The 22987-nt window shown below is 37.4% G+C and overlaps 1 protein-coding gene across 2 annotated transcripts in view; it reads left to right on the top strand.

Moving 5' to 3' along the window:
- LOC126365897 (serine/threonine-protein kinase Genghis Khan) overlaps positions 1–22987 on the top strand; it is a 323790-nt gene that overhangs the window by 148917 nt on the left and 151886 nt on the right. For both annotated transcript variants that reach the window (XM_050008618.1, XM_050008619.1), the window contains exons 9-11: positions 9548–9669; positions 12130–12216; positions 19159–19301. In XM_050008618.1, coding sequence (XP_049864575.1) covers positions 9548–9669; positions 12130–12216; positions 19159–19301 — 352 coding nt within the window. The remainder of the gene's footprint in view (positions 1–9547; positions 9670–12129; positions 12217–19158; positions 19302–22987) is intronic.

The following is a 22987-nucleotide window of genomic DNA, read 5'->3' on the forward strand; positions in this document are numbered from 1 at the left end:
ACTGGACAGGTATTCCATGACTCTCACTTACATCATCATATCTATGACTTTCCTGACATGTATATCTAAAAACAAAGATGATGTGACTTACCAAACAAAAGCGCTGGCAGGTCGATAGACACACAAACATACACACAAAATTCTATCTTTCGCAACCAACAGTTGCTTCTTCAGGAAAGAGGGAAGGAGAGGGAAAGACAAAAGGATGTGGGTTTTAAGGGAGAGGGTAAGGAGTCATTCCAATCCCGGGAGCGGAAAGACTTACCTTAGGGGGAAAAAAGGACAGGTGTACACTCGCAAACACACACATATCCATGCGCACATACACAGACGCAAGCAGACATTTGTAAAGGCAAAGAGTTCGGGCAGAGATGTCAGTCGAGGCGAAACTACAGCAGCAAAGAAGTTGTTGAAAGACAGGTGAGGTATGAGTGGCGGCAACTTGAAATTAGCGGAAGTTGAGGCCTGGAGGATATCGAGAAGAGAGGATATACTGAAGGGCAAGTTCCCATCTCTGGAGTACTGACAGGTTGGTGTTAGTGGGAAGTATCCAGATAACCCGGACGGTGTAACACTGTGCCAAGATGTGCTGGCCGTGCACCAAGGCATGTTTAGCCACAGGGTGGTCCTCATTACCAACAAACACTGTCTGCCTGTGTCCATTCATGCGAATGGGCAGTTTGTTGCTGGTCATTCCCACATAGAAAGCTTCACAGTGTAGGCAGGTCAGTTGGTAAATCACGTGGGTGTTTTCACACATAGCTCAGCCTTGGATCGTGTACACCTTCCGGGTTACAGGACTGGAGTAGGTGGTGGTGGGAGGGTGCATGGGACAGGTTTTACACCGGGGGCGGTTACAAGGATAGGAACCAGATGGTAGGGAAGGTGGTTTGGGGATTTCATAGGGATGAACTAAGAGGTTACGTAGGATAGGTGGACGGCGGAAAGACACTCTTGGTGGAGTGGGGAGGATTTCATAAAGGATGGATCTCATTTCAGGGCAGGATTTGAGGAAGTCGTATCCCTGCTGTAGAGCCACATTCAGAGTCTGATCCAGTCCCGGAAAGTATCCTGTCACAAGTGGGGCACTTTTGTGGTTCTTCTGTGGGAGGTTGTGGGTTTGAGGGGATGAGGAAGTGGCTCTGGTTATTTGCTTCTGTACCAGGTCGGGAGGGTAGTTGCGGGATGCGAAAGCTGTTTTCAGGTTGTTGGTGTAATGGTTCAAGGATTCCGGACTTGAGCAGATTCGTTTGCCACAAAGACCTAGGCTGTAGGGAAGGGACCGTTTGATATGGAATGGGTGGCAACTGTCATAATGGAGGTACTGTTGCTTGTTGGTGGGTTTGATGTGGACGGATGTGTGCAGCTGGCCATTGGACAGATGGAGGTCAACGTCAAGGAATGTGGCATGGGTTTTGGAGTAGGACCAGGTGAATCTGATGGAACCAAAGGAGTTGAGGCTGGAGAGGAAATTCTGGAGTTGTTCTTCACTGTGAGTCCAGATCATGAAATGTCATTAATAAATCTGTACCAAACTTTGGGTTGGCAGGCCTGGGTAACCAAGAAGGCTTCCTCTAAGTGACCCATGAATAGGTTGGCGTACGAGCTGGCCATCCTGGTACCCATGGCTGTTCCCTTTAATTGTTGGTATGTCTGGCCTTCAAAAGTGAAGAAGTTGTGGGTCAGGATGAAGCTGGCTAAGGTAATGAGGAAAGAGGTTTTAGGTAAGCTGGCAGGTGATCGGAGTAAAAGGAAGTGCTCCATCGCAGCAAGGCAATGGACGTGCGGAATATTTGTGCATAAGGAAGTGGCATCAATGGTAACAAGGATGGTTTCCTCATTACCTTAGCCAGCTTCATCCTGATCCACGTGGAATGTTTCCCTCTATTATATTCTTACCTGACATGTATTCGCAAATAACTCAGGAACTTCATTATTCTTAAACTCCTCAAATACTTGATAATCATCATCATCATCATCATCATCATCATCATCGTCATTGTCATCATAATATTCTTCCACAATTACTTCATCAACATCATTAACATCACAAGTCTCTTCACTATAAAAGTCACATACCTCACCTCCATCATTTGCAATAAGCTGCCAGTCTCAAACTTACCAATCTCAGTTATTTCACAGCTCTCATTCTCATCTACATAAAAATATCTCCTAATTCAGATCCAATACAGTTATCACTTGTGTTACATATATCAATAACACTGTTAAAGGAAACATGAGTACATGCTACATCAAAATTCTCATTACTCTGTCATTCTGGTTTGTTATTAGTATGTATGTGTTGTCTGTCTAAACTGTGGACCTTCATTGAGATGGACCACTGTTTCCCGAATAATAGCCTCTATGATTGTTTCTCCTATTATATTGCATTTGGTTATTTCCATTACTCCTGTTCTTCTGAGGTTCAACATTTCTGTCTCTATTACCATTTTGACCCTGATTGAAATTCCACTATCTTTGTTTTTGTAGTTGTTACCATTGTGATATCTCTCATTAAGATTGTTACGGTACATGTTTTTTTCTACTACCCTATCCAGCGTGTGTACATGTTGTAAAAATTGTTCTAGACAATAGTCAGGCTCGTGTACTAAATCATACTGCAACCTTTCTGGTAATCTCCTTTTTAGTGCATCAATTAGTGTCGTTTCATCAAATGGCCTGTCGAGGTGTGTTAATTTCTTAAGTTGATTCTTGGAAAATTCTTTCAGTGTACTGACCCCATTCCTATAATTTGGACCATTCAGAAATTCACTTTTAGTTCTCTGTTGTTTATTTTCTGATCAAAATTTATCTAAACAAAACTTTTCTATGTCTCCCACTGACTTAAATTTAGATTTACCCATGACAGAGCTTTGCCTTCAAGACATCTTTTAACAAATTTAATCTTTTGGTCATTACTCATGTCTGACATAAAACTATCTCTACAGTGGTGTAGAAAATCCATGGGATGTAAATAGTCTGATGGAAAACTTTCAGTTGGAATGTTGGACCACGCAATACCATTATTTGAATACAGATTGTTGTGAATACAATTTTCCTGAACTGATGAAATTGTTTGGTCCAAAACATTTTTATTAGTTAGCATACTGTTTTCAATTTTTAATATTTGTTGATCTAAACTATTAAAGTTCTGTTCCATTCTTTCTGCTACAACTTTCTGTTCAACTCTGACATCATCAACATTCGTTGTTTGTTGTGCAGATTGGGCCGTGAACACATTTTCCAAAACAATAAATTTATCTTCTAATACATTGATTTTTTCATCCACACTTTTTAATCCCTCTGACATCCTATTTTTCAGTTCCAAAACCTGATTGCTTAGTTAGTCTACTTGGTGTTGTACCCTGTCCATTTTATCATTGTTTTCAGATTGTATTTCCGTTTACTGATCATTGACTGCACTATACTTGCTATTGTTATCTCTTTTTATTTCTATTAACTGATCAGTAACGGCACTCAATTTTGCGAAAATCAACTGCATAATATCGGTTTTGACAGTTTCTATGCTTTCTACACTTTCACTTAGTTCAAATATGTCTAGGCTGTGTCCTACAGCTTTCACTTCATCACCACTAGACTTGTCTATTCGTTTTGCTGGCAGTTACACGAGTCCACCAAGAAGGATCAATTTTACATACGATTTGTACTTATCTTTTCTGATATCCTTCGTCGCAGTTGTGAAGTCCCATTTCAATTCATCTGGTCCATCATTGTTGATATTATATGAAATTCTTGTCACTGTTGATACAACTTTGTTGGGCAGTCATCTGGTCTTCTTTTGTCGAGTAATTGGAGCTTCTGAATCTACATTTACAGAAAAAGTGCAAATACATGTATCCAAAATCCATTCTTCTTCTGCGACAGACAAAACTTTGTTATCAGTCAACAGATCCTGGCCAACACCATAACTTATAATCTTATCCTTCCACACATCACTGTTTAATTCATTGTCTTAGCATCTTCACTTATTTTTCAAGATTACAAAAGAAGAACTTTTTACTTATCTTGATTATCTCATTGTTGTTGTTGATGGCTCAAAATCTTGTCTAGGGGAACTTTCTTGCAGCTGAAAATTTCAATTTCTTAGGTTGATGACAAAATAATCGTTGAAGAGTTGCCTGTTGCTATGAATATCTTTTTATTTTATTTCATTCTTCTAAATCACACTGACTTTTCTTATAATTTCCACATTCAGAAAACCAATAAGTACATTGTTGTTGGGAAGTTTAGCAAAATACGTGTTTCCATCTGAGGCATGTCCATCGCTACTTTAGATTCTGCAGTACTCACAATTTCCAAAAAGGTTACAAATCAAAAGCATTTACAAACTTTCTCGACAGGAGAAGAATCTTTACCAAATTATATTATTATTTCGTAAATAAATTCAGAAACAAATTTAATAATTAGCATTTGATTGTGCAATTACTAATATGAATTTTAAGTGTACCAGAAATTTTGTAATTTCTATTAGTCTTAATAGAAGAGTAATTTTAACTGTTAGTACATATTGATTGTTACACATTAGTTTCTTTTTTATACATTTTAGCCTGAAATATAATACATCGTATACAAAATCATATGAATTAATGAAACAGCTGAGATAATTTTAACCTATGCAAGAATTGATAGCTTAAGTGGTATATATATATATATATATATATATATATATATATATATATATATATATATATATATATATATATATATATATATATATGGGGATGACGCATTATAACCCCCACCTTTTACCTTTTTCCTAAGATACACAAACCCAATCATCCTGGCTGTCCTATAGTTGCTGGCTTCAAAGCACCCACCAAATGTATATCTCCCTTAGTTGATCAACACCTGCAACCCATAACAAAATGACTTCCTGTTTTGAAGATACCGACCATTGCCTAGATTGTCTGAAATCTGCGCCCGTCACAATCCCACCACAAACCTTGCTTGTCACCACTGATGCCATCTCCCTTTACACCAGTATCCCCCACATACATTGTCTGTCTGCTGCTGAGCATTTCCTCAGTCAGTGCCCACCTGATTCCTAACCTATGACATCCTTCTTACTCACCTTAATCAACTATATACTTGCCAACAACTACTTTGCCTTTGAGGAGCAGACTTACAAACAGATAGGGCTATATCCATAAGCCTTCAGCCCTTGGTTTGGTTTAGATACATTGATGGCATCTTTGCCATATGACTAATGGTGAGGCTGACCTGTTAATATTCCTGGAATGTCTAAATACCTTCTACCTATTAAATTACACATGGACCTATTCTGAATCCCATGTTACTTTCCTTGATGTTGATCTCGTCCTCGCCGAAGGCCAGCTACACGTTTCTGTCCACATTAACCTACTAACAAACAACAGTACTTACATTTCAACAGTTGCCATCCTTTCCATGCCAAATGTTCCATCCCATACAGTCTTGGCATTTGAGGCAAATGTATTTGCTTGGATGCAGGCTCTTTACAGCAGTACACCACCATTATCACCTCAGCCTTCACTGGATGTAATTAACCCACCAGCCTAGTTCAGAAGCAGATTTCCTGGGCCATCACATCCAATCCTAGTACTGCTGATCCTTCCAGATAACAGCTTTGGAGCACACCACTCAGTTTTATCCTAGTTTTGATAGTATTAATCAGCTACTTCAACAAATCCATTACTTCCTTCCCTGAAATGAGATCGATTCTGTCTGAGATTTTGCCCACCACACCTAGAAGAGCTTTTCATCAACCCCCCCCCCCCCCCCCCAACCTCCGCAATACCCTTGGCAGAAACCATGCTCCTTTTGCCCCTATCTCTCTACCCTATCACTCCAACCCCTGTGACTGTCCCCACCACAAGATTTACCGTATGCACCCTTCTACCACCACCTGTACAAACCCTGTAACTTGAAAAACATATACTGTCAAAGGGAGAGCCACCTGTGAAATGACATGTCATATACTGGCTGTTTTGTAAACACTGTTTGGCCTTTTTATATCAGTGTGACTACCACCAAGTTATCTGTTAAGATGAGTGGGCATAGGCAGAGGGTATATACCTGCAACACATGATATCCTTTGCACAGCATGCTCTACAGTGTTACAGTCCTGACCCCGTGCCTGTTTCACCATACATGCCATCTGGATTCTTTCGCCAGACACCAGTTTCCCAGAGCTCCGCAGGTGGAAACTAGCACTACAAGGTGTCCTTGGTTCTCGCCGTAAATCATGGAATTCTTTTAGATAAGCTAAATCATTATGGTTTGAGGGGGGGGGGGGGGGGCAGTGCACAAATGGTTTAATTCATACTTAACTGGAAGAATGCAGAAAGTTGAAATAAGTGATTCATGTAATGTTAAAACAACAGCTGATTCCTCAGACTGGGGGGCTATCAAGTATGGGGTCCCACAGGGTTTGGTCTTAGGTCCTTTACTGTTCTTGATATACATTAATGACTTACCATTCCACATTGATGAAGATGCAAAGTTAGTTCTTTTTGCTGATGATACAAGTATAGTAACAACATCCAAAAACCAAGAAAAAAAACAAGAACTAAGTGATGTAATTGTAAATAATGTTTTTCACAAAATTATTAAGTGGTTCTCAGCAAACGGACACTCTTTAAATTTTGATAAAACACAGTATATACAGTTCTGTACAGTAAATGGCACAACTCCAGTAATAAATATAGACTTTGAACAGAAGTCTGTAGCTAAGGTAGAATTTTCAAAATTTTTAGTTGTGTCCATTGATGAAAGGTTAAACTGGAAGCAACACATTGATGGTCTGCTGAAACGTCTGAGTTCGGCTATGTATGCTATTAGGGTTATTGCAAATTTTGGTGATAAGAATCTCAGTAAATTAGCTTACTATGCCTACTTTCATTTACTGCTTTCGTATGGTATCATATTCTGGGGTAATTCATCGTTGAGTAGAAAAGTATTCATTGCTCAAAAACGTGTAATCAGAATAATTGCTGGATCCCACCCACAGTCATCTTGCAGACATCTATTTACGGATCTAGGGATCCTCACAGTATATATATTCACTTGTGAAATTTGTTGTTAACAATCCTACTCAGTTCAAAAGTAATAGCAGTGTGCATAGCTATAACACCAGGAGAAAGGATGATCTTCACTATGCAGGGTTAAATCTGACCTTGGCACAGAAAGGGGTAAATTATGCTGCCACAAAAGTCTTTGGTCACCTACCAAACAGCATCAAAAGCCTGACAGATAGTCAACCAACATTTAAAAATAAATTAAAAGAATTTCTAAATGACAACTCCTTCTACTCATTGGCTGAATTTTTAGATATAAATTAAGGGAGGGAAAAAAAGTAACTTAAGCATTAGTGTCATGCAATATTTTGTGTAATGTAATATCTTGTACAGACATCTTTTATTAACCTGACACGTTCCACATCATTACGAGGTGTCGTATTCGTGATCTATGGAACAAGTATTAATCTAATCTAATCCGCATGGCCTTAATTTATGTTAATTTCTTCTATCTACTCCTTTCTTCACTCCGTTTTAGTTTTCTGCATCTTCATTTTGTGACCTGTGTATTTTTCACTGCCCCCCCCCCCCTCCCACCAGTGTTACATGCAATGCACTTTGATTTGTGCTCGTATTAACTCATGCACGATGTTTCAGCAGTAATGTCTGTCTCACATATTACCCTATCTTCCACCTTTAAGCTCTCAGGTTTTCAAATCTCATATAGAGCAGTCCCAACAATCAGTCTTTCCTTCTCATCCCATCCGGTAAGTTCTGTATGACTTTTCTGAACTGTACTCCTTTTCCTAAACCTCTCCAGTCCTTCTCCGTCACCCCTCAGCCTTCCTCTTCAACTCATCTGCCGGAAGAAGGAGCCACTGGCTCCGAAAGCTTGCATAAGTTAAACTGTGTGCGCGGGCGTGCGGGTGCATGTGCGTGTGCATGCATGTTCTCTTTTTTTGTAATTGCCTCTCCATCAAATATCAAAAATTCATGGGGATTTGAACTGTTTGGTTTGAAATTTGGCACTTGATTATTTGATTATGCGTTCATAGTCGTGTGAAACATACACACAATTATTAGGTCTACAAATTTGCTTCCACCAATTTTCTATAGACAGCAGTAGCAGCAAGTAGTGGTGCAGGTGGTAGGTAATAAGTGTCATGAGATAAGCTAAGGCATTTGTAAACATAACGCTATCAGAATATCAGTGGATTTGTGATTGCTTCATAATTTTATTCTAGATTGAATATGTCAGCTTTTGAGCCCAATTCTAGTCATTTGTAGGAAGTTTTAATTTCCTGCTTTAACGTGAGGAAATCTGTGGCTGAGGCTCTTAAAATGCTGTCTAAGACTTACAGTGAGACACCTATCAGTGAATGAACATGTAGAGAATAGCTCCGATGCAACAAGGATGGTGATTTTAATGTCAAAGACAGGCATGGCAGTGAAGAAGAGAACGTTTTAGAAGCTACTGAAAATGGTGGGAACAATCACAGGAGATCATTAACAAAAGCATTTGATGCATTCGACTGAGCACTGAAAGACAAACCACCACAATAGAGAGACAGACATGAAACGGTGGTTTTTCAGCATGACAATGCTCGTTCCCATGTTACAAATTCATTCCCAACATATTTGCAAAAGTTGAAATTGGAAGCCCTACACCACCTCTCGCATTCTCCATTGCTCCTTCTGACTACCAATTTTTTGATCAGTGGCACACAGCCTGGCTGGCAAACACAAAGTCACATGAACAAGTGCAAAATTGTATCGATTCATGGGTCACCTTAAGAGGTCGTCAGTTCTTCCACTGTGGGATTCTCATGCTGCCCATTAGATGGGAAAAAGTAGCAGCCAGTGATAGCCAGCACTTTGAATCATAAATTTTTTGTAAGTTTTTTCATGAACTTTGAGGGGAAAAAAACAACTGAAGCGAAGCTTGTAGACCTAATACTTTTCTCGAGTTTTTTCTTTGTTTTGTCAGTCTTTGTAACTGGCAAAAATAAATAAATAAATAAATGACCACTGATCTGAAAATTGCGCATTACCACATTAAAGTGCCCAAAGCCAGTTGGATTAAAAGAAATTGAGTGATTATCTGTTAGCAGTTGTGTCCATGACAACCATAACAACAAACCTACAGATTTTTTATTGCAGGGGATAAAGATTCGTTTACATATTTGAACAAGATGCTACAAACTGCATTGGCTTATTACTTTGCTTTCCCTTCGTAACACTTGTACACCATCTACCAACAGGGTAGATGAGCTACTGACTTGTGTTTTTGCAGTCACTACACATTTCTTATGGGACTTCGTACTTATGAAGATGTGTCAGACTAATGTGATTTCTACATGCACTGTGTGTTGACTCCAGATGAGTCCATTAATGTCATAAAATGTTATGAATATTTAGATGTGATGATTTAGTAATCCCAATCCTCTAGGTGGATATTAATGTTAAAAAGATGCATGTCAGGTCCTCTACAACTCCATTATTTAATTTGTATTTCAATTTTTTCCCTTCAGCTCAGTTTCTGATCTGGGTTGTATACCAGCACATGGAATCACACCTTCAGAAAGACTTGAAGTTGAAAAACGAATCTTAGATTTGGAAGAAGAAAACTTAAGGCTTACAAAACTTCTGTCTGGTATGTTCCATATGATGCGTTGCCGTAATTTATCTTATAGTAATTGTTACCATATGTTATTAGTGTTGATGTATTAATGTATTAGCATACTTATTAGCAAATAAGCATCACATCTGAATGAAATTGGACATTTTGTGTCATTATAGAAGATGGATAAGCTGTTTATATTTTGATTCTATTGACTGAGAATACATTGAAAGATAGGTTTGATTTCCCAGGGATTAAGTTTGTGACAGGTAAGAAAAATAGTAGTTATATACATAGAAATAAAACCAAGTGGTGGCTTTTTAGGTTAAAATATATGCCCAAGCAGAACTCATATTAATCTGGTGTTTTTACTAGTCACCAGACTCAGTTACACAGTTACAGACCCTGAAAGGAGAGAAAAGTGACAGCCATGCTGTACTATTGTTAGAGGTGACTTGAATATACATGACTGCCTGGAACTGCTGAGAATTCTTTGCTGAAAGTACATACAAACATTTTCGAATAAATAGCTGAAGCAATTATTATGATGGCCAAATCATAACAGAACTGCTTAAAATCGCTTAGTGCACATACAGACATAATTTTGTTGGTACTGCAAGCAGTTAGAAGTATGTTAAGAACCATGCTATTGTATGGTAATAATGATTACAAAATGGAAAAAAGGTCGAAATGCGTAGGGGGAATTTCAATATTTGTACAAATTTAGAAACTTTTGTGTACAAAGTCAAAGACAAATTTATAAGTGTTGGTGTACAAAATGAAAGAAAAATTTATAAACCTTGGTGTACAAAGTCAAATGCCTCCCAGCTGTTCCCTAACATTCTAGAGCTGAAAAAATTGAAGTTAACTATTCAATAATCATGAGCCACAGTCTGTGATTGTGTTGTCCCAGACTTACGTTTGGGACTGCAGTGGGTGTCAGAAGACATAAGTGGTTAGGAAGCATATTGAATATTCTCATCCAAACTACATAATAGGAATCAGGCAGTCTTAAGAAATGTTAGATACACTTCTGTGATGTATGAAATTTGTAATGAGACTTACAGTAACAGTTCCCTTGTGAGAGTGACAGAGTGAGTTGTTACGTAAGATGAATTTGTCCTGGATCAAGGAAGAGGTGATATGAGGCTTAAAGTCATATAATGAGGTTAGCATGTTGAAAGAAGAGTGTTTGTAAGCCATTTCTATCATATTGTTATGCCCAGAGAGAGAGAGAGAGAGAGAGAGAGAGAGAGAGAGAGAGAGAGAGAGAGAGAGAGTTGAGGATTATTGTCTTTATGTGTAGTGGAAGAACTGCAGGGTAATAAGTAACAGGGAAAAATGAGATTAATTTTCTCACATACATATGCAAACAACATTATGAAGGTAAGGAGTCTGAAAAACAATTGATACGATTACCAGTAATTAGATATTTTTTATTCACACATATGTAGCCCTTTCATTCATGGGTATGGAAGAATATTCTGTGATTGTGTTGTCCCAGACTTGTGTTTTGGTCCATTTGTAATGGTTTTACAAAGTTTAATCTTGTTGTAGAATTATTATTACTTACTCAACTTAAGTTGGAATTCAGAAGACTTGCCCTTTTTCCACTCTTAGTACTCTTTTTACCTAATTAGAAGTGAGAAATAGTAAAAATTTCGCACCTTTTATTGTACCACATATAAATGTTTCTTCTTATTTCATTCATAAGTGCAGCTTCGTAGTACATTAACAATAAATTAAAGTCTTCCATTTTCTTTACTTAGGAGAAAGCTGATTTGATTGTCACTAAACAGTTCTGTATATTGTTTCTTGTATTTATAGAAGAAAACTGTTAAGTTATAGTTCTTAATTGTTAGATATTACTTTTTTACAGTCCAAAGCTTTACATTTCTGTTATCAGTTTTTATACCAGGTTGATATTGTATCAAGATCAAACTGCGTTCACTGCAATTTTTATCAAATAAATCGTCATCATAGAAAACCATATCATGTGTAAAAATGTTGACTTAGTACTATGTGGTTAGCGATTAATGTATAAAATATATTTTCTTTAGTAGATTACATTGCTCTGCTAAGTTGAATGCCTTCCAAAGATGTTGGAACATTGAACTGCGTAGTTACCTTTACCCATTGGCATCAAAATATAATGTTGAAAATATTTTGCAGTACTTTGCTAGGTCTTACACAAACAAAAATCAGTGTACTCTTTAAATCAAAAATACTACATAATAAATCATTATTTCACAGTTAAAATAATGTGGCTCATGTAGATAATTTGTAATGACAAAGACATTAAATTTGTGGTACAATCTTATAATTTTTAAATGCTTACCATATGAATCTGATGTGTTTCAGTCAACAGCTCATAATGAAATCTAATAAAAGCTTGTGGAGAGAGTCAGTTACAGCTTGGTGAAAATATGCAAGTTAACATTGCTTTTGTTGTTTTTTAGATTTATGTAGTAATATTCACTTTATGATTTGCAGGCAATGAGGAGGGAAGGTCAAGTGATGCAGGAAGTGCAATGAGAAAACTGCAAGATGAAATCAATATTTTGACAAAAAGGAACTGTGGTAAGTGAAATATAAATGGTATACTGTGATGCAGTGATTACTTCTCAAGATAATAAATTAAAAATAACCATGTTACTCTTACCGTGAGTTCAAAAAAGCAAATCAGGCAAGCGAGCAACCCTCTTTCCTGTCCTCGCAAATGTTTCAAAGTACATGACTTGGTTGTGCTATTGTCCGACCTATTTGAAAGTTTGAAATGTATATCTCTGTGGTGCGGTTGACTGATATTACAATACAGAATTTTGTTTGACTAAGTGTGGACGAATGGAAGTGAGATGGTGAAACCTGATGCTGGAACATAGCGTACCCTACACGAATGACACTAGGAGGCACTGATCTTGACAGCTTGTTTGATAGATAGATCACCATCATAGTGTCACATGTCTGCCCTCCATGAGACATGTTACAGATGGCTGGAATTTAGGTCAGGGTGTTGTCACAAGTCAATCATTCACTGAGTGGAGTGCCCCAGTGTCAAGAAACTTCACCACATAATACTTGTAAACACTACGTGACACCCAATGTCATGCCAGTGTCATTTTATGTCAGTTTTTTCTCCACAAATATTTTTTCATAAAGCGTAAATCATAGGAAAGTAGTGTATAAGTTGACACAAAATAGGGTGTGAATTAATATTGTCAACATAGGAAATTGGATGGGAGCGATAAAAAAATCTTGTAAATGGCGGGAAAATGTTAATTCTGGAAACGTAATAGAAGGGGTATACTGTGTTAATATAAATCTGGAAATGGTACAAACACATGCAGAGTTCGTGAGAAAATTGATACAATCAGACTTGATGACCAGTACAGTTTAGTTTCTCTGTGCAAATGAAGTGACATCAACATTCCAAAACTTTGACAAGGATAACATTGTGTTTAGACAGGTGTGAGAAAGAGGCCGGGAGGGAGGGGGGGGGGGGGGGGGGGGAGGAGAGACAACAACATCGCAGCATGAGACAAAAATCTGAGATACTTCACTGTTCCCACAGAGGCTTTGGGGACACCAGAACATTTTGTTAAAAATTGGGACTGTCGTGGAAAAATCAGGATGAATGGTCCTGGAAAAATTGGGATGAATGGGAACCCTACTCGTGTCATCGTATTAGGATTTGTTATAAATGAGCTGGCCATGATTAGAATAAGCAGGAACACTTTTAAAGTGACCAAGGGTACACACTTGGTACGGTATGGATTCAGGCCTGCAAGGAAACAATAGCGCCAGTTTCAAATGTGATGCACGTGCCTTTTGCTACCTGATGTGATTGGTCCTGTTGCAGATCAGAGCTGCTACAAACTACACAACTCACCTTCCACACACGCTTCATTTTGGCCCTCTCAGATTAGTTCCTAATGCTGCAGTAGTGCCCATATAAGCAGAACGCCATGCCAGTCCCAGCAGTCAGTGGTTTTATACTCGTGATGATGAAGGCAAAGAAAGCCATTGAAAGCTTGAGTGTTTTATTTAAAAGGATGCAGCTTGTAAACCAAGAAGATTTTATTCAAGAAAGGCTGTCTGTTTTGCAATTTCTTCCAGACTCACCCCACCGATTAAACTTTATTTATTTATTTATGTTAATGAGTAGTAACACATATACAACCTATTTTCACAATGCACATTTTAACATGAAAGCTTTTTTGGGGATGGTCGGTGTTATATTATAAAACCCTACTGCTGGTCAATGATCAATCCAATGTTACGGCCATGCTTACATTGGCCTCCTCCTGGGTCTATTGATGTGTATTTGCTGTCCAAAGTCAATGAGTTTTTGTCAAGACAGCTCATGGAGCATGACATTATGGGGAAAAAAGCACATTGGTATGGTTGGTATCTAGTGGTGGAAGGATTGGGAAAGTTTATTATGGCTTGTTGTGCCATGATTGATTGTCATCAGTGAAAGGTGTGTAGACTCATGTTTTCCTCATGCTGGATGTTGACTGCATGACAGCAGTTATTTACTGGCAATCCTCATGTGTCATGTTAGTGTAGCCTATTAGGCTTGCACCATCCTGGCTACTGGCTATCAGAACCCAAGTCCATCCTCTCTGTTGATGCTACTAGGGTGTTTTTAATTAAATATTGTCATGGCTTCTGTGATTTTGAGTTTCATCATCTCTGGTTGCTTGGCAAGCATGCAGGTTTCTTCCTCTTTCGATGGCAAATGAAACTGAGTTGACAGCAGAGATATAACTGTGTAGTTGAGCTTCTGTTCAGTAGTAAAATATGTCAAGATGAGAATAAAATGTTAATGTTATTGTAAATGGCAAAATTAAATGTATCAATTATGTAATTCTCAGTGAAAATGTAATGTGACACACTTTTCTTACCAGAAGTTCTTTGTTAACTTGCCAGCACAAGTTTAGAAGAAAAAAGAATCTTGCCAACACAAGTTCAGAAGAAAAAAAGAATACCCAAACACGATACTACAAAATGAAAGACAACATTTAACCAAATTGGCACTGACACAGCTACTGCACTGCTGCTGTATTTGTCCTCAAAGACTGGCAAAACACACATTGTAAACTGACTGCCGAAGACTTGAAGCTTCAAGTAATTTAAACTTTGGCTGCTGTAGTAATTGTGGAAAGTAAAAGTAAGAAGAAAATGGGATTAAAAAAAGTGGATAAATGGCCAGTGAAGGTCATGGACAGGAAACAGAAATAAGTGAAAGGAGATATATTGGCATATACAGTAAAACAAGAAGTATGCAAACAGGGAAAATAGTGGACTTGGATCAATATCCAATTTGAATCTGTCTTCGTTTATATTCTCATTTTAATAATGGTTCCTGGAGAAGTAACCTTTGTCACAGTTTGTGCTGACATTCTAAGAACTAGTACTTTATCATACGTGACAACTTACAAGTACTTAATTTTATGATAAAAGTGCATAGCTAATGTGAAAGGTACACATTTACAACATTCTCCAAAAGCATAATCTCAGTAACATTGACTATCTGCAGTTGTCATAGACTTAAATCACGTTCTTATATGTGCTTTCTTATATCACAAAATTTTGTGAGGTAACTGAATTTAAGCCTATAGGATACTTGTGGCATAACTACCTACTAGCAGAAAACAATTCTTCTCCATAGGAAGGCATCAGTATGAGGTATAAACTATACAACGCACAGAAGTGATTCATGGTAGCTGCAATGCCATACTGAACTTGCAGACATTTTATATTAAAAATTCTTTGGATTTGAATTGTGTTATTCGATTCAGAATCTTCAGATCCAGCGTGTCATCCTTCTTATTGAGGCCTTTGTCTGCAAACTGTAAACCGTGCAACATTGTAGAACTTTTGCAAATTTGGGAAGGCTATTACCCACATTTATTGCTGTAAATGTTCATGATTGGCTGGTGGGGCTTGAGTGGTGCCTTCTTTTTGTTTATGTTTTCATGCCCAAGTGACATTTTTGTAGCACAGAGAGGAGGCAGCCAAGTCACATGCAGGCTAAAGCCACTGTCATGATTAAAATTTATTTGGTTTTTGCATTGATGCAGTGCTTTTGCACAAATGAAAACATTAGCAAAGCCCATATCATGATCATGTTTCGCTGCTTTCTGTTAAGGCTTACTTTTCTGAGGTAAACATTTCATTTGTACTATTTTACAATTTCTTAAACTCCACAGGCTGTTTCCCCTATGGAAGCTTTATCATACTTGCACCTCATTTCATGTTCCTCAGCAGTCAAAGCAATGTTAGCATTCATTTAGGCTTTGTACCAGTTTTCAGAGCCCATTACAAGATCATATTTGATACATGAGTTGTCTGTTGGTTACTTGGATAATGAGAGATCCATGTGCAAGGTATTCAACTTTGCCTCCGCCATTTTTTCCCCAACATTTGAGGCTTTAATGAAACAAATTGGTTACACATGTATCATTCAAAGTATTTTCCATCGTTGGCCGCTACTTTGGCCCATCTTTCGGGCAGTTTACGAATCTCGTATCAAAAAAGTTGTTCATCTTGTGAAGTGATCCACGAATCAATCCAATTTGTGACTTCTTCATGAGATCGCCAGTGTAGGTCAGCCAGGCCATGCGCCATTAATCTGAACAGGTGATAGTCAGAAGGAGCAATGTCTGGAGAATATGGCGGGTGGGGTAGGACGTCCCATTTTTAACATTTCCAAGTACATTTTGACCTCTTTTGCAATGTGGGGTCGAGTGTTGTCATGCTACAAAATGACTTTATCGTGCCTCTCACTGTATTGCGGCTGTTTGCCTTTTAATGCTCTGCTCAAATGCATTAATTGTGTTCGATAACAAGCACCTGTGATTGTTTCACTTGGTCTCAACACTTAATAGTACACGACGCCGAGCTGGTCCCACCTAATTCAGAGCATGATCTTGGAGCCACGAATATTCGGTTTGGCCGTCAATGTGGAAGCATAGCTGGGATATTCCCATGATTTTTTGCATTTAGGATTATCGTAATGAACCCATTTTTTGTCCCCGGTCACAGTGTGATGCAGAAATCCCTTCCATTTTTACCGCTGAAGCAACTGTTCACAAACACACAAACGCTGTTCAACACCTCTTGTTTTCAGCTCACACGGGACCCAAGTTCCATTCTGACTCATGCCCATAGCCTTGAGACGTTTTGAAATGATTTGCTGTGTCACTCCCACTAATCGTGCCAATTCTTCTTGAGCTTGATGCGAGTCTTCACTCAGCAATGTCTCCAATACTGTATCTTCGAAAACATTCTATCTTCCACCACTATGCCGGTCTGTGATGTTAAAATCACCATTCTTCAAGAGTTGAAACCACTCACGACATGTTCTTTCACTAATAGCAACCTTACCATACCTACTAGAGAGCATTTGATGAGACTCAGCCGCTCTTCTTTTCATATTGAAGCAAAACAGTAACACCTCCCGCAAATGACAAGAATTAGGTTCGTAAACTGACATATTCAATCAAGAACAACTTTATGATGCAAACACAAATCAACTAATGTTTGAATGAGATTATGTTGACCGAGGTCCAAACTAACTGCCTGACGTCTCCTATTGGCAAACGGGGGAAGCAAAGTTGTACACCTTGTAACTAGCATAGCTCTAATCTGTTCTTATCTAGACATATTCAGCTCATAATCAGTATAAATATCATCTGTGATCCAGTATCAACTGTCTAGATTTGGATGACTTTTCATGACGGCTTTTGGCCACAGTATACAACCACATGCATGGTTGATGCTGTTAGTATTATTTATGGAGAGTAAACATAATTGTAAGCACTTTGAAACAGGACATAAGGTAACTCTTGTCAGGTTTCAAATTTCTAGGCATAACCATGAATCAGTAACAGTAGTAATAATTAGAAGTAGTTATAGTAATAATAATAATAATAATAATAATAAGGGAAAACACACTAAACAAGATGATTACATATTGGATAACCACAGTGACTGCATAGAAACGATGGAAAAAACAGATGCCTATAAATATGTAGGATACAGACAAAAAATAGGAATAGATAATACAAATATTAAAGAAGAACTAAAAGAAAAATATAGACAAAGACTACCAAAAAAACTGAAAACAGAATTGACAGCAAGAAACAAGACAAAAGCTATAAATACATATGCTATGCCAGTATTGTCCTACTCATTTGGAGTAGTGAAATGGAGTAACACAGACCTAGAAGCACTCAATACACTTACACGATCACAATGCCACAAATATAGAATACATCACATACATTCAGCAACAGAAAGATTCACATTAAGCAGAAAGGAAGGAGGAATAGGATTTATCAACATAAAAAACCTACATTATGGACAGGTAGACAATTTAAGAAAATTCTGTACAGAACGAGCAGAAACTAGCAAAATACACAAAGCAATCTCTCATATAAATACATCGGCTACACCATTGCAATTTCATAACCACTTCTACAACCCTTTAGATCACATAACATCAACATATACGAAGAAAGTAAATTGGAAAAAGAAAACACTACATGGCAAGCACCCGTATCATCTAACACAGCCACACATCGATCAAGACGCATCGAACACATGGCTAAGAAAAGGCAATATATACAGTGAGACGGAAGGATTCATGATTGCAATACAGGATCAAACAATAAACACCAGATATTACAGCAAGCATATTATTAAAGATCCCAATACCACAACAGATAAATGCAGACTTTGCAAACAACAAATAGAAACAGTAGATCACTTGCCATACAACATAAACCAATAAAACAACGTGTTCCCACATACAAGTATGCACCACAAAATGTATTGGAGAATGATGAATACAAATTATACTGGAACAGAACCATTATAACAGATAAAACACCACCACATAACAAACCTGACATCATACTCACCAATAAAAAGAAGAAATTAACACAAGTAATCAAAATATCCATACCCAATACAACAAATATACGGAAGAAAACACGAGAAAAAATTGAAAAATACATCCAACTGGCTGAGGAAGTCAAAGACATGTGGCATCAGGATAAAGTTGACATCATACCAATTATACTATCAACTACAGGAGTCATGTCACACAATATCCACCAGTACATCAACGCAATACAGCTACAGCCAAATGTATATATACAACTACAGAAATGTGTAATTATTGATACATGTTCAATTACCCAAAAGTTCCTAAATGCACTGTAACATATAGCGTACAGTTAAAAGGAAGTCACACTTGATCAAGCTCCGCATCACTTTCCATTTTTAACCAGACATAATGTCTGAGACACGAAAGAGAAATAAAAATAATTAGAAAAATAATTTTCTTGCCAAATAGTAAAGTTAAAATCTTCTTCAGAATCATGATGACAGAAAAGAAAATTCATATACCAGTACTTATATTATAGTCTATGTCTTCAACATTTTGCAGTATCCACACTATATTTCTTATTATCAAACCTATCTTATACATTTGTAAAAAAATAATTTCAGAGTTGGAAGATAAAATGAAAGATCTTCAACAGATAACAAATCAGAGGAAAGATCCTGGCACTGAAAGTGATGTGCAACAAAAAATAAAAGACCTTGAAAAGAACATCAGGATCCTAAAACAGGAAAGAGACGAAGCTCAGAAGGTATGTCAAGCAATCGTTAGTAATAATACAATAAATTTACTTGTCAATGATATATCTTGTGTTTCAATACTGTATGCTTGTAGGATATCTGCATTACATGACAAGACAAAATTTTGTGTGTGTGTGTGTGTGTGTGTGTGTGTGTGTGTGTGTGTGTGTGTGTGTGTGTGTGTGTGTGTCGGGGGGGGGGGGGGGGGGGAGGCGTGTGCGTGTGCATGTGCACATTTTAATAAATTCTGATGAGAGAAAGATTTGTTTCCCAGTTACCTTGGAAACTCCATTGTATGGTAAAGTGGGAGGATTATATACTCAATATATTGCTCTTTGACATAGTGTGGCATACAGATTTGTACAAGACAAATAGACAATAAACTCTTACACATAACAGACTGGAAATTTGCAAATGTTGTATGCATTACAGAACACTGGCTGAAATCATACCAGATTTGCTCAGTCAACATACCTGCTTGCACTAGCATCCAAATATTGCAAAAAAGGTCAGAAAGATGGAGATGCTGCCATATTTATAATAAAGTCTGTGAAATACAGAAGTTTTAACCAGTTTGGTTATTTAAATACAGATAGGATTTTGAGCTAGTTGCTATTGAAATTTGAGAAACAATTATAATTATTGTGTGTTGTTACCATTCTCCAACAGACATTTTGTATACCATATTTACAAGTTGTAAGTCTAGGTTATCTTCCCAAATTTGTCACTCAAAAAATACAGGTTCGTCTTGTATTTCACAGAGCAAACCGTTGCTGTTTAGGCAACTCTTTTACAGCATTTGATAAAGTATATAAGGGTCTTCTTACATTTAGAGAGGAAGTTTTGCATGTGGAGATCACATGCAGATTTACTTTGAAGAATTTAGAAGAGCGGGGCTAGGCAAACGATACTTACATTCAAACGGGCTCAAGATCTCACAATATGCTGAAGTGCACTATACGGTGTCGATGGTGCTCAACCAATCAGGTGACATTTGACTCCCTTAGTGATAGTGCAAGGGATGCACAAGAAACCATGAACTATGTGCTACTACAGTGTATTGCTGTGCTTAAAATTTGGTAATTTTATGAAGAACAGGAGGAAATAGCATTAATTTCAGTCTTACAAACTCTTGTTGTATTTGAACAAGTTTGCACTAAAAGTTCTCGAACATATATGTATGCTCTATACAAATTTTAATGCTTCTTTTTAAGTAAAGGTTACATACAAAACCAAAAAAGTGTCCCTTAAAAAAATTACGTGATTCACAACCCAGCTCAATATTTTATTGGGTTGTGAGAGACCGTAATGATTTACTAAATGAGTTACAAATGGGAAATACAGTCACTGCTCACATGTTAGAATATTGGGATAAAAATTGTTATAAGCCTTAACACTCGATGATGACATTCATATGGTCAAATGACTGTGATCTTTCATTTATGTATTACTTACTGTTGTTGCATGTTACCTGCAGCCTAGAAGATGTTGCAATCTGTTTTTCTCAGTATTTCAAGCACAGAATTGCAGAAAGGGTGGAGGGAGGAATGGTGACAGCAACATGGCTGAGAACTTGGATGAGTGCGGTACTGATATGGGGTGGGGGAGTGGATGAAGGGTGGAGGAGTGATGAATGTGCAGCAAATATTATTGTGCTGCCAAGCAAGGGAATCTGTGCCATGTACTCTGGCATAAACATTTACCACGTTTAAACAGCAGTTTTCCAGAATCAGTTTGTAGTTGAAATTAAATTGATTTTAAAATTTGACAAATTATCTGCAATAGTATTCATTTCTTCAGGAGACCGTAAAAGTCTATATACGGGCCAGTGGCATACTTAAGTGTTTCGTGCTGAAATGTTGTTGACATTTACCATGACCTAGAATTTGAATGAAACGGGATGTGTCATCCACTGTTTCTACACATTGTTACATTTCTCTTATCAGTATAGAAGCAAAATCTGATATGTTTTTCTTTTTTTTTGGGGGGGGGGGGGGGGGAAGACAAGCTGAGTTCTCAGATCTCAAATCCTACTGTAACTGCAACATATTTGGCAGAAACAGCCAAATATTTGTGACAACTGAGATATCAATTTCACAGTTGTACTATTAGGATGATGATGATTATTATTACCACATATGACATAATTACCACATATGACATAATTCGTAAACAAGAAAGGTAGAAATATGGTCCACAAATTAATGTAAACCATTTCTTTGTTTATTTTATTTCTCTTTGTATTATCAAAATGTAGCCACTCAAGAAATGGTATGAGTTTAAAAAAATATCATGTTTATAAACTATCTCTACCAGGTCACAGAACATTTGGATACAGAAAGTAGTTACCATTCTGCCAAGTCCTCTACCTCACAAATGTCCTCCCTTCAGGCTGCAACAAAAATACACATTAAAGTAAGAAATTACAGTGGTGAAAATATGAAAACTTTCAGTGATTCCGTAACAGCAGAAAAATGGAATGAAGTATATCAAGCTGATGATAGTGGCCAAAAACATGGAATCTTTCCTAAGTGCATTCCTTTAACAGTTCAGTATTGCTTTTCTTCTCAAACTGAAACATATTAAATCAAAAGAACCCAAAAGGAAGCCATGGATAATGACTGGCATAAAGATTTCCTGTAGAAGAAAGAAAATTGCTGAAGTACGTAAAAAATAACAATCTCTTTTCCTCTCAAGAGAGATTTATTAAGCAATATTTCGAAGTCCTTAAGAAAGTTATAGCACAAGCTAAGCAAACAGCAAATGAAACTATGTGGCAACATCCTCAAATGAAGCAAAGGTGGTGTGGAGCATCATAAGAAATTAAACAAATGAGCATGTAAACACTACTGTGATCCACAACAACTCTAGAGTCACTGATCCACTAAAAGTTGCAAATGTATTCAACAGTCAAATGTATTCAACAGTTTCTATGGAAATATTGCAAAGAAACTATTATAAAGCAGCTACAATGCCACACCAAATATACAAAATAAAAAATTTTGTAGCCTCTATATTCTTCTCGGAACCTAGTGCTGATGAAATTAAATGCAAAGATCCTCAAAAATAAACTCTCGGGAATTGATGACATTCCAGGTTTTATCCTTAAAAACTGCATAAATAAAACAACTACCTCACCCTCTAACGTGCACAATTCACCATTGAAGAAAGGTGCATTTCCAGATTGTATGAAAGTGGCAAAAGTTAATTCTCTCTGATGCTCAACATAATTTCAGGAAAAATAAATACACAACAACAGTTAAATATGAGAACGTGCACGCCATCCTAAGTACTCTAGGTAGAAAACAAAAAACAATCAGGGTCTTCTTAGATTTGTCAAATGCATTTGATGTCATAGACAACAAAATTCTAGTAGACTAATCGGTCATATAGCATCAGAGTTCAGCCCATATCTCACAAAAAGGAAACAGAGTAACAATAAAATACAATGATCAAGGGCATATTAAAGCCTACTACTTTGACTATGACAATACTGCGTAAGATGTGTCCCATGACTCAATGCATGGACAATTTCTGTTCCTTCTCTACATAGTGAGTTATTGTTGAATGTCAGTGCCACCACTTGTACACTCTTTGCAGACGATACTAGTGTCCTCGTTACCTGCAGAAGATGCAGCCTGATAGTCAACACGAAGAAAATCACTTATGTGCACTTCTGCATCTGTCTCGCGTGTGT

Source organism: Schistocerca gregaria, chromosome 4 (assembly GCF_023897955.1).
Source record: "Schistocerca gregaria isolate iqSchGreg1 chromosome 4, iqSchGreg1.2, whole genome shotgun sequence".
NCBI lineage: Eukaryota > Metazoa > Arthropoda > Insecta > Orthoptera > Acrididae > Schistocerca > Schistocerca gregaria.